General features: G+C 34.6%; 1 protein-coding gene across 2 annotated transcripts; it reads right to left on the bottom strand.

The window, feature by feature from the left end:
- Window positions 1-3,970: 3,970 nt before the first annotated feature.
- LOC125680368 (coiled-coil domain-containing protein 134-like) lies at window positions 3,971-18,378 on the bottom strand. 2 transcript variants are annotated; one of them, XM_048919868.2, is made up of 6 exons: window positions 18,145-18,378; window positions 15,562-15,683; window positions 12,166-12,250; window positions 7,817-7,995; window positions 7,143-7,220; window positions 3,971-4,148 (listed from the first exon to the last, which is right to left on the bottom strand). In XM_048919868.2, the coding sequence occupies exons 1-6, from the start codon at window positions 18,299-18,301 to the stop codon at window positions 4,050-4,052; spliced, it is 720 nt and encodes a 239-aa protein (XP_048775825.1). In that variant the 5' UTR covers window positions 18,302-18,378; the 3' UTR covers window positions 3,971-4,049. The 2 variants fall into 2 exon arrangements, with proteins under 2 accessions (XP_048775825.1, XP_048775826.1); XM_048919869.2 differs by having other exon boundaries at window positions 7,069-7,220; window positions 18,145-18,366.
- Window positions 18,379-18,382: the final 4 nt, after the last annotated feature.

The raw sequence follows: 18,382 nt of genomic DNA on the forward strand, positions 1-18,382 counted from the left end.
TATCATACTCTCTGTCATTAATTAGAATGATCGGACGGTTTCATGACGGTATGTGGACGAGTTTTAACTGGGGCATGGAATGTTTCTGACAAATCATACTGTAAATAATGACCGTGCAATATTGCTTGTACCATTCTTGACTTTTTAAAAGCAACGCCAATTGGCTCCTTTCAACAGTTGAAACCATGCAATAACGAGAATACTGGATCCGCCCCTCATTAATATCAATATTGATCAAAGTTTATACAGCTTGTCGATTAATGTAAAAGAAAATGTATAGTGATAGAGAGGTATTTTTGGATGATTACTGAATTATTCGTTGTCGAGGGCGTAGCTTGGTTCAGACGGCGTGCACATCGTATTTGATGAAAACAGTTTGTGGACGCAAAATCATTACTTCTGGAGGTATTTTAGGATATCTTGGTGTGAAAATATGTTGTCACTACGGTTGCCGCTGCCCATTGTGAACGATCTATCTCTGTCCAGTATACAAAGCTTGGACCGTCCAGTGTCCATGAGCTGTCGCTGGTCACTGGTCCAACCAGCTGTCGCTGCCTAGCGTAACAGACTGGAACTGACCTTTGTTAACCACCTGTCATTGCCAATTATAAATTCTGAAACTACCCAGTGTCAACGAGCTGGACGTACATATAATAAACTACCCAGTGTCAACGAGCTGGACGTACATATAATAAACTACCCAGTGTCAACGAGCTGGACCTACATATAATAAACTACCCAGTATCAACGAGCTGGACCTACATATAATAAACTACTCAGTGTCAACGAGCTGGACCTACATATACATATTGTTAAAAGCTGCAGTCAGTCAGTGAAGGATCTAGACCTTACTGTGGGGGTGGGGGTTGAGGCCCGAAGGGGGAGGGCATGGGAAGGGATGAACATCCTTTCATTGGGAAGGGGGCTCCCCCGGGAAAATTTTAAAAAGATGGTGCATTTTAATGTATTTTCGACTGAAATTCTTGTTCCTTCTTCCTTTCATTAATAGTCACCACATCCTTTATAGAATTTAAACAAAAAGAATAAACTTGACGTATTGATTCAAAATAATTCATTTTTTTTAAATGCATAGACCGAAGGGCTTCAAATTTAGGCCTTTGCTCGGCGCTTACGGCCATTGAGCAGTGAGGGTTCTTAAGCGTGCCACACCTACTGTGACACGGGACATCCGGTTTTAAGGTCATCTCCGAGGACCCGTGATATTCATACTTGATATCGAACGTTTGGCGATAGAACTGTCACTACCTGTTTTAACGACTTAGGTCTGTCGCCGCCGGGATTCGAACCCCGGTCTTCCGCATGCGGGGCGAACACTATAACCTCTAAACCATCGCCGCGGTCTGGTTCGGTTTGTATCCCACCTACAAGGTTTTCCTAATAAGTGACACTGCGACCTTGACCTCTAACCTTGAAAAACAATAGACATCTTCCTCTCATCATGGTGATCAAATATACCAAGTTGCAATATTCTGGAGCTTACGGTTCGATTTGTATCCTGTCTACAAGGTTTTCCTACTAAGTAATACTACGACCTTGACATTTGACTTTGAAAAAACAATAGGCATCTTCCTCTCATCATGGTGATCAAATCTAATAAGTTGTAATATCATGGAGTTTACGGTTGGGTTTGTATCACAAAGTTGATAAATGATGGTAATTACTGAAACTTGGATGTAATTTGACCTACCCTTACAGAAAAATACCCCCTGTAGGACTCAGTCTGGAGTATATTTGTTCGTCAACGTCAATGTACGTTAATTATCTACTACTTGAATAAGTAGATAATATGGAAATAGCTAGGGCCCCTGTAGGACTCAATCAGTATGGGGCATATTTGAAATACCGCATATCCAAACATCACATCCAGCTGCAAGACAATAACCATGATCTTTTATACATGACTTAGTAACAATTGACACACAATAAAACAAATCAAATTTGATTCCAGCACGAATCTTGTGTACATGATTTTTGTTCTCTCCCCGTCACCTTCACATTGCCCTAGTGACCTAGATCTAGAAAAATGATTTACGTACAGTTAGCAAACTATGAGCATTTAATACTTCTCTGTTACAAAGTTATTTCTAAACTGGGTTATGTACAAATGACATTGACCAAGACACGTCCTTGGGCCGTATACATCAGTTCTGTAAAGTACAGTGAGATCTTCAATAAAATGGAGAAGGCTTATATAGGCAATGCCTGTTAATGTCTAATGCATTTATGTTTATACATAAAGAAAATATTGTTTAAATTAAAAATTAAATTTTCAATAAATCACAATGGAATAATCTTGTCACCACTTTACAATGGCATAAAGAGATATGTAGACTTAGGGAAAAAAGAGATAGTTCTTGCAAAACAGAAAGTACATGTTATGACGTATGGTATGCGTGAAAAAAATGAAGAATTACACGAGGGTATGAACTGCGACACGTAGCCTTATTTCAGGAAGTGCGTTAGCGCGTCATGTAAAGTATGCTGGCGTGAAGCGTTGTGCAGTTCATACCCTCAAGCATGATCAAAAACGAAGTTTATATCTAATATTTACATTAAGTTTATATCTAATATTTACATTAAGTTTATATCTAATATTTACATTATACTTCCATTTCCGTCCGAATTCCAAGCCGTTGAAATAGACGTACTATATTTATCATACACACACATTGTTTACAAATGCAACGCATAAATTATCATTACAATCAGTAGATATATAAAAGACGGGGAAAAAAATGGAAATGTAAATATATATACAGAACGTGTTACTACACATGGAAATTCTAGGACGGGAGCACATTTCTTCGTTTTAACCGCGTTGGAGAAGAAGTGAAGGCCAGTCGTCATCTGTGAACAAACAACCAGGGACTATATTGTATCCGTTCTCCCTCTGCAACTCAGAACTTCCAAATTGTAAGGGATGACGATTTGATATTATTGCATATATATTCCTTGTATGAGGGTCATTTGATATTCAATAATTACCGATGCCTTCCCAGGGACACTGCGCCAACGATACCTGGCTTGCCTTTTTAGCATTGGTGTAGTGACTCAAAGTATTGATAGCGACCTGAAATTTCGGAGAGCGCGATATCCAGTTATAGCACTACCAGCCTAACGTTAATGAGCGCATCGTAACAATAACGCGGTTTTCTTTTTTCGTAAGATGAAAAAACCCTGTATGATATAAGATTTTATCTTGTGAGTGATCTTGATAACGAACAAGGCTTAAAAGGCCTCTGAACAGCTGCAAAACGTGGTATCCACCTTATCTATGTATTTCAAGCTTATCAAAGCGGATATTTTATTTTATCAATCAAATACCTCGTTGCATATGTTTGTATTACATCGTTAGCCTGTTTATCGCTTTTTTAAAAAGAAAAGTCACATGACTAGCTAAACGTGTTTTTTAAGAGAAAAGTCACATGACTACATGTAGCTAAAGGTGTCCATTTTCCATTTACACCGGTTCGGGTTCATCAGATATTTTACATAGCAAATGACGCGAGACACTACCTCCTCGGGAAATTATTTACTCTCACTCTTTCCCTCTCTCATCAGTTGTTTTTATCAAAAATCAATTACGACTATTTAACTGAAGACTAAAACTAAAATAAAATCGTGCTAGGTCTTCTTGGTGCTCTACAGGAAGTCTAGGTCTTCTTGGTACTTTACAGGGAGTCTAGGTCTTTTAGGTGCTTTACAAGGAGTCTGACACTAGCCCTGGATGGGGTAAAAGTTTATTCTACTTTACTGTCGATTAGAAGTCGACAAAATCTGGTTCAAGTAACAGCTGGTAGTAGTTCCACTATTTCCCTCTGAATTTTGTACACAAATCAACACGTCTAGCAAAACTTTGCTATCAACAGGGAAAACAAATCTTCCTCTGTGGTAATCTTTGCCTCTTCATCATAACTTCTCAACAAATAATACAACCAAAACCAATAGCACATGTAATAACAATGTTTAATATTAATATTGATGTAACAACTAACCCCCCCCCTCCCCCTCCCAGAATGCACTGCTGGTCACAGTTCCATTCTAGTTATCTGGGGTCCTTTCTTCCTCTCTTTCTTCTTCTTTCTTGTTGTGCTCTCTCTCTTCACTGCTTCTTGCTTTTGTATTTGCTGAAAACATTTAATAATTCCGTTCCATAATTAATTTCTTGAATATCATTCAACTAAAGCCTGATTTTCTTCTTTTTAACTTTACTTTAGGTTGAATATTATAGATCTGTTTTTTATGGATTTGTTATAGATCTGTTGTTTATGGATTTGTTATAGATCTGTTGTTTATGGATTTGTTATAGATCTATTGTTTATGGATTTGTTATTGTGTTGTTTATGGATTTGTTATTGATCTATTGTTTATGGATTTGTTATAGATCTGTTGTTTATTTATTTGTTATAGATCTGTTGTTTATTGTGTTGTTTATGGATTTGTTATAGATCTGTTGTTTATTGTGTTGTTTATGGATTTGTTATAGATCTGTTGTTTATGGATTTGTTATAGATCTGTTGTTTATGGATTTGTTGTTGATGGATTTGTTATAGATTTGTTGTTTATGGATTTGTTATAGATTTGTTGTTTATGGATTTGTTATAGATTTGTTGTTTATGGATTTGTTGTAGATCTGTTGTTTATGGATTTGATATAGATCTATTGTTTATGGATTTGTTATAGATTTATTGTTTATGGATTTGTTATAGATCTGTTGTTTATTTATTTGTTATAGATCTGTTGTTTATGGATTTGTTATGGTGTTGTTTATGGATTTGTTATGGTGTTGTTTATGGATTTGTTATAGATCTGTTGTTGATGGATTTGTTATAGATCTGTTGTTTATGGATTTGTTATGGATCTGTTGTTGATGGATTTGTTATAGATTTGTTGTTTATAGATTTGTTGTTGATGGATTTGTTATAGATCTGTTGTTTATGGATTTGTTGTTGATCTGTTGTTTATGGATTTGTTATGGTGTTGTTTATGGATTTGTTATAGATCTGTTGTTTATGGATTTGTTATAGATCTGTTGTTTATGGATTTGTTATTGTATTGTTTATGGATTTGTTATAGATCTATTGTTTATGGATTTGTAATAGATCTGTTGTTTATGGATTTGTTATAGATCTGTTGTTTATGGATTTGTTATAGATCTGTTGTTTATGGATTTGTTATTGTATTGTTTATGGATTTGTTATAGATCTATTGTTTATGGATTTGTAATAGATCTGTTGTTTATGGATTTGTTATAGATCTATTGTTTATTGTGTTGTTTATGGATTTGTTATAGATCTGTTGTTTATGGATTTGTTATAGATCTGTTGTTTATGGATTTGTTATAGATCTGTTGTTTATAGATTTGTTATTGACCTGTTGTTTGTGGATTTGTTATATATCTATTGTTTATGGATTTGTTATAGATCTGTTGTTTATGGATTTGTTATTGTATTGTTTATGGATTTGTTATAGATCTGTTGTTTATGGATTTGTTATAGATCTGTTGTTTATGGATTTGTTATTGTATTCTTTATGGATTTGTTATAGATCTGTTGTTTATGGATTTGTAATAGATCTATTGTTTATGGATTTGTAATAGATCTGTTGTTTATGGATTTGTTATAGATCTATTGTTTATTGTGTTGTTTATGGATTTGTTATAGATCTGTTGTTTATGGATTTGTTATAGATCTGTTGTTTATGGATTTGTTATTGTATTGTTTATGGATTTGTTATAGATCTATTGTTTATGGATTTGTAATAGATCTGTTGTTTATGGATTTGTTATAGATCTGTTGTTTATGGATTTGTTATAGATCTGTTGTTTATGGATTTGTTATTGTATTGTTTATGGATTTGTTATAGATCTGTTGTTTATGGATTTGTTATTGTATTGTTTATGGATTTGTTATAGATTTGTTGTTTATGGATTTGTTATAGATCTGTTGTTTATGGATTTGTTATTGTATTGTTTATGGATTTGTTATAGATCTGTTGTTTATGGATTTGTTATAGATCTGTTGTTTATTTATTTGATATAGATCTGTTGTTTATGGATTTGTTATTGTATTGTTTATGGATTTGTTATAGATCTATTGTTTATGGATTTGTAATAGATCTGTTGTTTATGGATTTGTTATAGATCTGTTGTTTATGGATTTGTTATAGATCTGTTGTTTATGGATTTGTTATTGTATTGTTTATGGATTTGTTATAGATCTGTTGTTTATGGATTTGTTATTGTATTGTTTATGGATTTGTTATAGATTTGTTGTTTATGGATTTGTTATAGATCTGTTGTTTATGGATTTGTTATTGTATTGTTTATGGATTTGTTATAGATCTGTTGTTTATGGATTTGTTATAGATCTGTTGTTTATTTATTTGATATAGATCTGTTGTTTATGGATTTGTTATTGTATTGTTTATGGATTTGTTATAGATCTGTTGTTTATGGATTTGTTATAGATCTATTGTTATGGATTTGTTATTGTATTGTTTATGGATTTGTTATAGATCTATTGTTTATGGATTTTTTATTGTATTGTTTATGGATTTGTTATAGATCTATTGTTTATGGATTTGTTATAGATCTGTTGTTTATGGATTTGTTATAGATCTATTGTTTATGGATTTGTTATAGATCTGTTGTTTATGGATTTGTTATTGTATTGTTTATGGATTTGTTGTTTATGGATCATTAGTCATTAGTATTAGACTCATATTTAAAAAAATCCAAAGTTTGGCTTGAATTAATGATAAACTACACACATATTATACTGTTAGCTTGTGTCCGAATAATATACATGTACATGCATCTTCTTGATAGCTCAAAGATTTAGAGTGTACACTATTGATCCTCAGGTGCAGGGTCAGTAACAGATTTTCAATTCTTATCTTCCTGTCTTTACTTTTAGCAATTCCCTTCATGAATAAACAAATTATAGTTGGGCTGGTACTGTGTCCCAGTTTACATATCTGAACAAGATAGGATAGGGTAGCCTGCAACCTCAATTATTGAGAAAAAATACAAGTTTTATCATATACCTTGCTTGTGACCTTAACACCGCTGATTATCAAAAATAAATTGGGTTGTTGATAATAACAATGTTCCACTTCACCTGCTTTAGCTGGTTCTCCAATGTAAAGGGATTTATATAGTTTTCTTCTTTCTCAATCAAGTTGACTTCTTGTGCCATCTGTGAAGATATGAATTGTCATGATAACAGAGTGGTGACCTACTTTTGGTAAGAAATGCTTCCCTGCTATCTAGAAGCTGTCTAATTAACGGAAGTTTATAATTACTAAATCAACATATGTTTCATATTCTCTGAAGCTAGAAGTAATGCTGCTGACACTAATTTTTACAAACAGCATCAAGTGATTTGTACAAAGTGAGGTGCAGAAACTCCAGTGCAAACAATAAAACAAAACAATTAACAGAGCTCTCAATCAGCGGCACTGACAGGAAGTATGTTTGTACTGTATCTCAGATACAAGAAACTAAATCCAAAAACATTATAAACAAAAAGTACCCATTGATATCAATGAAATACTGATCATCTGTTTCATTACAAACACAGATCTCTAGTGATCAATTCGAACAAATATACAGTGAAACCTGTCTAATCTGATGTGACTGGGAGTGAATTTTTTTGTAAGAATACACAGTGTATCTGAATAAACAGTGTATAAAGCAATAAAAATATGAAATTGAGAATGAAAATAAAGGTTGGGAATGCCCAGTGAAACAGATTGCACACATGTTGGATTTGGTAGCTTTCACTGCACATACCAAATGTAGTAGTTTTCCATTTGTGCCATCGAACACCCCAGACTCCCTACAGAACCAGTAGCACCAGCCAATCAGCAGCTGCCAGTCTTTGTTTTTATCATAAATAGCATGGACGATGTCAGGAAGGCGAAGAACCAAGTCTCCAAACATGGCTGTGTTTTCAAAAACCTTTGAGAGTCCTGGAATGAAGGAAAATATTATATAATCATGTATTATATTGACTGAGTTCAAGGGCAGCATCATACTCTGTTGGAATGTGAACCAAACTAGTCTAGCGTTCTGAAGCCATAAGGCCAAATACCACATGTGTTCAGAGGGTTTAACACTCATTGGGTCAAATGCTGTCTAACTTGTTTCATACCGATCGTCAGGCCGTTCTTGGCACACTGATTTTGACTACAGATAACTCCGTTTACCTGATCAAGATATAGGGCTCATGGCAGGTGTGACCGGTCAACAGGGGTGCTTACCCCTCCTAGGCACCTGATCCCACCTCTGGTGTGTCCAGGGGTCCGTGTTTGCCCAACTCTCTAGTTTGTATTGCTTAGAGGAGTTATGAGATTGGTTACTGTACGTTATCTTCACCTTTCATCAATCCCCTACTCAAATAAGATATAAAAGAACACCTACTCTAATAAGATACAAAAGAACAAACAAACAAAACCAATATCCAGATAAGCAGATTTTCTTAAATGCTTCATTTGATTGGTCTTCTAGCTTCTATCTACAGACCATATTTCTAAAAATTGATAGGGCTGATCCACAGGTTTGGTGGAGGGACTCAAGAGATTTTTTTGGGGCCAAAATGCCACCAAAATGCTGTTTCCCCTCACTAAAATTAGCTATTTTTCCCCAATTATATATATATGTTTTCCCCAACTTCAAATGTAGGGAAATTAGGCCATTTAAAAAAAAAAAGGTTACCGTATATTGCTAACAAAGAGTAAATACGTTTTTTTCTTCAGTTTTATTCTCCAAACCACTGCACATGCAAAAGGTTTTGTAAATAATATGTAAAACAATAGAAGCATCCATATAAGGATATATGCAGCAAAGTATATAGTTTCCAGATACACATTAAGCCATATTGTTTACAATTTAGTTTGACAACCATTATGGGGTCAGGCTAATAACAAGAAGTGGCCAAAAGTATAGGGTTTTACTAAAATCCAAAAAATACAAACAGGAGAGACATTCTGGAAACTTGATTATTAATATAATATTTACAAGATTATGGGTACAAACGCTGGTGAATTAATAATTTATTATTTTCTTTATGAAATTAGTATTAAGTATTTCTTAGAAAAAGTAAATAATATCTGTACAAGGTGTGACTTCCAATACATATTTAATGTTAAATAATGATTTATTTTATGATTTTAAATCAGATCTGAAATAAACCTCAAACAAAAAATTGTTACTTGATTATTTTATTCATAATTCATTACCATTTTATTTTACTATGAATGATTTTTCCCCAATTTAAGGAAAATGTCGCTAATTTTTCCCAATTCAAAAGGAGGGGTGGTAGTTTGAAAAACAAAAAAAAATCACTGAGGGTAACTCACACTGACCAATTGACCTTTAAGTGTACATTATCACATCACCATAGTAACATTTACCAAAATATTTAGCAAATTTACTCCTGCTATGTGAATCAAAATATCATCATGTTATGTACAAAGATTCTCTTTCAAGAAAACTACACAACTTTATGATAATTTTTTTTTAATACTTTGACAGGGTTCATGGCAGCTAGTGATTTATGCTAATTCTGTTTTCTGGTAAATGTAACACTCTTTCACAACAAATCTCTCTCCTCCTCATTGAAGGAACGTTTAGCAGGGGACTCGATTGATTGGTGTGTAAATGTGCGAGACTCTAGTGTGCCGGAATGGATTTCTAATGACTACTTTCTTTTTTCTTTTTACAGAAATTGTTCCCCCTGGGGAGGGTATGTGTGTCCTCTCCATGTAATTGTTTTCTAGTGTGGGTGGGGGGCAAAATATACTAGGGACCAACACTTGGAATTTTACGACTGAAAGTGCATACAAATCGGCAAATACATGCAAACCCCCCCCCCCCCAAATCTCACCAGGGCTGGGTGCTCAGACATCCAATCTCTCTCTCCCTGAATCTGTGTCTGTCTGCACTAATACAAATACATTCGAATTTTACAGATCTTAGTTGGTAATGTGCTTCCATGTTGTCAAGTTACACAGGTTTGTTGCTGCTTTAAGCCATATCATAAATCTGTCAAGGGTCACTGATCTGTAAAATTCAGACCCACAGCCTTGAATGCCATACTTAAGGGTGCTGTTTTATTGCCTGTGTCCTCATCCTTGCAGAAAAGAAGCTATGCTTTGCAGATGGCCTTAACCAGAAGGTGAACTCAAACTGTCATGGCATGAAATCTCATTTCAGAGTGAAAAAAAACATGAATACTTATAAATCAAAATGTCAAAAGTGGTAATGTGTGCACGAATACTATACATAATCGTTGGTCTAGCAGTGTAAATGCTTCTCCAGTAAAGTAGACAGTCACATGTTTCATCATCAAGTAATTTAAAAAGTTGATCACTAAAATGTGAAATTTAAAACACAAACATGCAGACCTTTTCTAAATACCCCTAACTGCACCAGGGTCTCGCTTTTTATAATGGCCGGGATTTGAAACTAAATCACTGGAATGCCGATACAACATTTCTCTCAAAGTGTTTATGCTACAAACTTGTACATTCACAAACAATAAATTCCAGGCATAGCTTAATAGGTACTAGAAATTTCTATGAACAATAATTACAGGTATCATTAAATGCTCAACATTTGGAAATCTGTGGTTACCTCCATTAAAACACACTCTCAAATTAGTTTTCAAAAAAAGGAGTATAAAATTTGATGATTATATTCATAATGTACTCTATTTTTTTATTCAATGATTCTGAATCATAATATCTCACACCAAGCCAAAATAACTACACTAAAAGATCGAAACGGAAACAAGAAGCATGGTAAATTAATAAATAATCTAAGATTATTTTAGATCAAAGCGGGTCAATAGCACTACATGAGTTTAATGTAGAAGGCTCAGCATAATTAATTTGACACGTCCTACAAGCCTTTCCTGTATTATCAGTAAAGCTCAATAGGAGTTTAGTTTGGAGTAACCTTGGCATGATAAATCGTATTTACAGAAATCTGATGATTCTTGGGCTGGCTAAGAACATAAAAATACAACTCCTGCAGGGCAAACATCCATGCTTATATACCATGCTTGCTCTACTAATTCCCAAGAGTTTGTTTTACTTTGAATCATTTGAAATTGAACACTGACTCATGAAAACTTGAACTTAGTAAAGTAAATACATATATTCAAACATATTCATTTTTCTTAGTTTTGGGAGCTTTTAAAAGTAGTTAAATTGTATATAAGGCATTCTATCATAGATTTTTAAGTCCAGCAAATGTTTTTGAAATAAACTTTCTCCCTTTCAAGGCAAGTTTATGCTAATCTTTTAAGAATATCTTAATTTCAAACTATAATGAAAGTGAGATGAATAGAGTATTCATAACCTTAGAATGTGTGTAAAATTTCCTTCACATTGAGTGTCAATTTTGCATGGTGTCTGTCCTCATGCACATGAGAGAGAGAGAGAGAGAGAGAGAGAGAGAGAGAGAAGGCTATGTGCCTATTGAAATACTCAAATCAGTCTAGGCTATTTCATTATGCATACACTCGTTTGACTTTGACAAAATTAAGGTTAAGAGTGCACCTCAGTAATACTTTATATCAGATCAATAGGTCTCTGTGGCTCCTTGCAGCTTTTAGATATTCAGATAGCTGTCTCTAATACACACCAAGAACAGAGTCAGCACTGAACAAGCACTGCCTAGCCCTGTGATAAGGCTGTAATAATATTTCTATAACATGTATACACATGTAACAGTTCAATCTTTGCTTCACTCTGGTGAGAGGCATATACCCTGTCACTGAAAACGTACTGCACACACTTTTATCATCGTTGGAAGCCCACAGTTGATTACGCTTCGTTCCTCTCTCTCCATCACCCATGAAGGAGAGAGGAACAAAGCGTACGGGTAATCAACCGTGGGTTTCCGACAATGCGCCTTTATTTTCACTGTCGTTTTATTTACGCTGAATTTACAGGAAGTAAAATTCACACAGCAGTGTTGCAACTACTAATGATATAGTAACCACAAAAATAAATCATGAAATCAAAATAAAGCAGAAACAGAATAAGATTGCTTTAAAAATATGAAGGTAAACTTGTGTGATTGTAAAGACACATGTAACGTAAGTGTAAATATAAAACATTACAAATTCATACCATCTCTGATTGTGGTATTATCTGGGAAAGAGTCACCCGGCACGTACCCCCACACTGTTAAATTTGCCTTAGCTTCATTGACAACCTACAACAGTCAATAACATTGATTATAAATAGAAGCTTTGCATTGCCTTACAGCAAAAGATTTCCCATAATTTCATCTTGATATCACAGAAACATCTTAAGGAGGTATACTACATCGTCATAATGGCTGACTGAATTCCTTTTAAAACATGAATGGAAATATAGATATCAGCAATATTTGTATATTCCTTTTCGATTTAATTGGGTTGCTGATTAGCTCAGTAGGTTTACATGTTGACTGCTGAACTGTAGATCATGGGTTCGAGTCCAGCAAGAGTTTTACCCACCCATCCCCCCCCCCCCCCCCCCCCATCCCATTACTTGCTGTTAAAACTGCATTTTTTTTTTACTAAACAAAGTACATTTGAAAGTTTTCAATTTCAAAATATTGGTTTACATATGATCTTCTACTTTTCTCTCTGGTTTAACATTCCTTCTTAAGAACATCAGAACCCATACTGAGGTCACAAACACAGACAGCTAGGATTTGCAATTTGTCCACTGACCACCAAATGTGGGTCCTTGAATGTTATTTTCACAATCTGTAGCCTTCAGTGGTTTTGGTTCATAAGATGTTATGAAATACAAAAATCTGTGAATAACCAACACCCCACCCCTAGTCCCCACTCAGAGGACTTCAAATTCAAATAAAATTTGGTAGGGATATCATAACTGAAGTAACTCTTTTAAATATGATTTTGCAAACAGCTAATTCATATCCTGTCTAGTCCAAAGTGAAACAGATTTCTTTTTTAAAATGTAAATTATTTGTGTACATTTTATCCCATATCTATTGTGCTAAAAGAATGTGAACAATGACAATTTCATTGTCCAGACCCACTGCTGATTCGGTCTCTCATCAATGAGAAACTGTTGTTTAATATGCATGAATTAACAATGACCAATATGAGACAGGTTTACTAGTTTCTCATATGTATGTGAAATTTGTGTAAAAAGATCAAACAAGACATCATTAATGTCATTGACACCTATCAACAATAAATTAACTTGCATACAGTAGAAAGGTTGTTCTCATTTGAATAAGGTATTGCTTTGTATTGATGCATAATGCGAACTATAATTCAAATTAATTGAGGTTTTCTTATAATGGCACAAATCCATTGATCCACATATCAATCATTATTTTTGGGAGAGTTTGCCCATGGACATGCAACAATATCAGACACAATTTATTCTTCCCTATACCCCAAAAAATATAAGGAGGTATACTACATCATCATAAGGGCTGACTTCCTGTTCAAAAAGTCCCGTGAAGATGCAAGTTAGAATAGATCTTCAGTACCCATTGCTTGTCGTAAGAGGTGGCTAAATAGGGTTGTCCTTCGGATGAGACCATAAAAACCGAGGTCCCGTGTCATAGCGAGTGTGGCACAATCAAGATCCCTACCTGCTCAAAGGCTGTAAGTGCCAAGCATAGGCCTAAATTTTGCAACCCTTCACCGGCAGTGGTGACGTCTCCATGTGAGTGAAAGATTCTTGTGTGGGACATTAAAAAATATACAACCAACCATGGTACAACTTTTTAAAACATGATTGAAAATATAAATATTAGCTATATTTGTATTTATTATATACCAATCAAAGTATAGTTCTTTGATATTGTGGATTTCACAGAGTGTGATCTGATTTTCCGGATCACCACACTGTGGTTTTCTGATTCAGTATCAGTATCCTCTGAAACTGATGCCGTCCCAATGCAACAACGCAACGTTATTTGTGGAAAATATTGACCTCGTCACAAACGAAACTGCGTACACAAAACATTATTTCATGGTATGTCTGTGTTTTTGATAATTTGGATTACATTTATTTTCTTATAAATGTAAATTTAAGATGCATAAGGGGGTATATAATAAATTTATCATTACTACAGTGAGTTGATCACGTCTCGTTGACAGGCACGGATCATCAGATCAAACTCGACGCAAGCATCTCGTGTGATCTGATGATCAGCACCTTTCAACGAGACGTGATCTGACTCTTCGGATCAAGTTACTGTAGTAATAATATATATATATTCCTTTTAAATTTGATTGCCTAGCTGGGTAGCTCAGTCGGTTAATGTGTCAAATGTTGACCTGCAGATCGTGGAGTCGAGTCCAGCAGGGGTTTTAATTTCCCCCCCCCCCAGATTACTTCCTACTAAAACTGCATTTTTTGACTACCGGTAAATGAAGTAAATTAGAATTTCTTTTTGATTTCAAAATATTGTACATATCATACACTTTTCATCCATATCTCTGGTATGCTATTCCTCCTTAAATTCGGAATTTGGTCAAAATAAGCAAAATTACATACAGATTTTCTGTCTCACCGAAAGCAGTGTAAAGAGAAGTGCCAACAGAAACAGGAAAACGACTATCAGGATGATAGCATGGCATGAATAGCTGTTTTTCAATAGAATTAAATTCAAAACTGTTTTGAAAGTTTACTGTATATACTCGCCTCTAAGTCAGATTTTTGGGAGTTAAAAATTGGTCCAAATTACTCTATATCCAACTTATAGGCGATTCCTAAGAAGATTAGCATTTTTCTGGGCAGCGTAATGTAGAGTATTTTTAAACAACTTCATACTCCGATGATTATCATGATTAACGTTGACTGGACATATTACATTATTCATGTATTCTTAGATTACATGCATAAAGTACAAGTTATTTACATATTTTAATGATTGTATTCATCTAAAGTGTATACTATTGTAATTGATTTGTTGAGGAAATGAATAAATATCAGCGCATTTCATAAAATATTATCTGAAACAGGGCTGAAAACGTTGGAAATTGTCAACCGATTCTTGAAAAAAGTTATACATGTACCGACTTATAAGTGGGTCAAGGACAAATCCCTCCAAAATAGACTACAAAATATACAACCAACTTATAGGCAAACCGACCTATAGGCGAGTATATACGGTACACTAGAACAAAAGTACTGACAGTTATTGAAAAACACAAATGTCTAGCAAAAGTTGATCAGAAGAGTTTATACTTAGCATTCAGCTCAGGTGAGCAAACAAAGCAAAAACTATGAATAACGCCAGTTCCATTTGTCAATGGTGAACCCGTATTCATTTTGATCAATGCAATTACAAAGGGGAGCCATTTCATTTATGTAACTGAAAGCTCAAAAGTTAATGAAATGATGAACAGTAATAATATATGTCACTTCAAAAGTTAATGAATTGATGAACAGTAATAATATATGCACTTCAAAAGTTAATGAACTGATGAACAGTAATAATATATGTCACTTCAAATGATGTATTGCAATATATTGAATTCTATTTACTGTAAAGAGTTTCTGTAGGGTCATCTCGACAAGTTTAAAGCGTTGTTTGTAGTCCCCGAAGTTTTGGATGGATTTCACAGCTTCCAGTTGTATAGCTCTATGTTCCTCAAATAATTTTTTATCTGAGAGTGGATAAGGAAAGATAAGCCATGGAAAGTTAACATGATTTATACACATGGCTATAAAATAATTAATTTCAATGCGAGGGTACACTGTTGACCACAAAATGTGACTCACTTCCCTATGACAAGTCACTTTACTATTTATTCTGAAAATAAGACATCTGTCTAATTTAAGAGATATCTCTTAAAAATATTTTAAAGAAATATCTCTTTAGAAAAAGAGATATCTCTCAATTTAGAGAGATTTATTTCTTAGAAAGAAATCTCTTTCACTATAAAAGATACATTTACATTGAAAGATATCTTGATCTCTAAATTTACTTTCCTCCTCAGCTAATAGTTTACAAGAAAAACTAAATATTTTGCAATGATTAGTGTCTGAGTATTAATTCATCAATAAAGTGCACCGCCACGGCACATGATACGCCCGTCACATATTGTTAACAGTATAGATTGTACCCATTAAAACATTTTTTTATATCACCTTAATTAAATGTCACAGTGACCTTAAAGTAGGATGCGACACACCTTCTACCTAAGATGCATTAGTTGACCAATTTTGGTGATTCTAGGTCTAATAGTTTTCAAGTTATGAGCCGGACAAGTTTTTGCCATATATGGCCATATCTTCTTAATGAAAAGTCACAGTGACCTGGTTTTAATGTGCGACACACCTTCTACCCAAGATGTATCTACACACAAAGTTTGATGATTCTAGGCCTTGTAGTATTTAAGTTACGGGTCGGACACGAAAAAGCTAACAGACGGACGGATATGGCCATATCTTCTTAATGAAAAGTCACAGTGACCTGGTTTTAATGTGCGACACACCTTCTACCCAAGATGTATCTACAAAGTTTGATGATTCTAGGCCTTGTAGTATTTAAGTTACGGGTCGGACACGAAAAAGCTAACAAAAGGATGGACAGACGGACGGACATGAACGCCATACCATAATACGTCCCGTCTTAAGACGGGCGTATAAAAACCAAGATCCTAATTTTTAATAAGGCAGGCAGACTCTTGAAAACTAAATTCTATTTGGCTGGTATTGAACTAGAATGTGTATCTGACTACAAATTCCTTGGGGTTTTATTTTGTTTCTCTGGTTCATTCTCCCTTGCTCAAAAACAACTACATGTATATAAGAAAAAGTGCTGATTGGAAAGCATTATTCAAACTAAAAAAAGACTTCATTTCACTTAACCCTGATATTATCGAGAAAACCATTATTCATATATCTGACCATACATCAAACCAATATTATACTGTACATACCCCCCCCCCCCCCAATGGCCCTTGATTGGTGAATAAACATATCATGTTTATGTATATTGGTTGATATTTAAACTAAGAGATATCTCTTTTACCTTGAAAAGGAACTCAAGATTATCCTTTACATGTAACTTAAGGTATCTTTATAAGAATTTGCATGAGAGATACCTTTAAAAACAATCAAAGGAGAGATTGTGATTATTACAATTCTGATTGAATGCACATGGAAATTGTTCCACAAATTGAAAGCCAGCCAACATCATCCAAAGATTCTGAGACGGGAATCTATTAGAAGGACTCGTGTTGTTAAATTCGACACTATACAACAAGTCAATGAATAAATCATAGCAATTCTATATATGGTTATCCAGTATGCATATCTACAAAAGAGCTTAATCGTGAAATGACTAGTAGACATAGTAACAATGTAAATAAAACAGAAGACCTAGACCATTGTACGAATTTGATTAGATTGATTGATTGAATATTTTTAACGTCCCTCTCAAGAATATTTCACTCATGGAGACGTCACCACTGCCGGTGAAGGGCTGCAAAATTTAGGCCTATGCTCGGCGCTTATGGCCATTGAGCAGGAAGGGATCTTTATCGTGCCACACCTGCTGTGACACGGGACCTCAGTTTTTGCGGTCTCATCCGAAGGACCACCCCATTTAGTCGGCTCTTACGACAAGCAAGGGGGTACTGACTGAGGACCTATTCTAACCCAGATCCCCACGGGAAATTTGATTAGATGATAGATCTAATACACTAATAAATTGAAAAAGGCCGAATAATTTTGATAAATCACAGTATTCAACACCCAAGCATGAGGTCCCGAGACACGGTTAGATTATTCTAACTAGTATGATTTCAATTTCAATAAGGATAATCAGCAAAATCCACTATGTAGACATCCCGCTGATGATTACTATGTACATACGTGCACCTTGGAGCCTCAGTGCCAAAAGTTAAAAGTCAGTTCAACTTCGCAGTGGAAGAAGTACATACGTGTACTGTACTCTTCATTTCACATAGAGTACAATTTCATAATGCACAAAAAATCCATTCATTGTCATTTACAAACTACACACTAATATCATCATATGCCAAAATATAGAAATGCACGCACAAACAAACGGACAAACCTAATCAATTGGTTGTTGGATGTAAACATAGAAAAGGATACACATATCGATAGGTGATCTTTGTCCTTTGACAACATCAGGTGGTTCTTTTTGATGTGTGGTGATTAAACTTATTGATAATGAAATAAATAAAGATACGGACAATCTACAAAAAAATACACAAGACGTAGTCCGAACAGCGTCCATCTTTAAATACATTTGTTTTGGTTCCCGTGTTCGCACGTGTTGAAGGCCAGTTTCTCGGAAATCCCCCTTTATCGGATAACATCTAGAGTCTTT

The sequence above is a fragment of the Ostrea edulis genome, chromosome 2, assembly GCF_947568905.1.
Source record: "Ostrea edulis chromosome 2, xbOstEdul1.1, whole genome shotgun sequence".
Lineage (NCBI taxonomy): Eukaryota > Metazoa > Mollusca > Bivalvia > Ostreida > Ostreidae > Ostrea > Ostrea edulis.

What these genes read in the sequence shown, in the direction of transcription:
- LOC125680368 (XM_048919868.2), bottom strand. Translation starts at nt 18,301, where the DNA reads ATGTATTTAAAGATGGACGCTGTTCGGACTACGTCTTGTGTATTTTTT. An exon ending in CCCTACAGAAACTCTTTACA is followed by an intron (nt 12,251 to 15,561) that starts GTAAATAGAATT and finishes TGACTGTTGTAG; the next exon opens with GTTGTCAATGAAGCTAAGGC. An exon ending in ATGGAAAACTACTACATTTG is followed by an intron (nt 7,221 to 7,816) that starts GTATGTGCAGTG and finishes ATATCTTCACAG; the next exon opens with ATGGCACAAGAAGTCAACTT.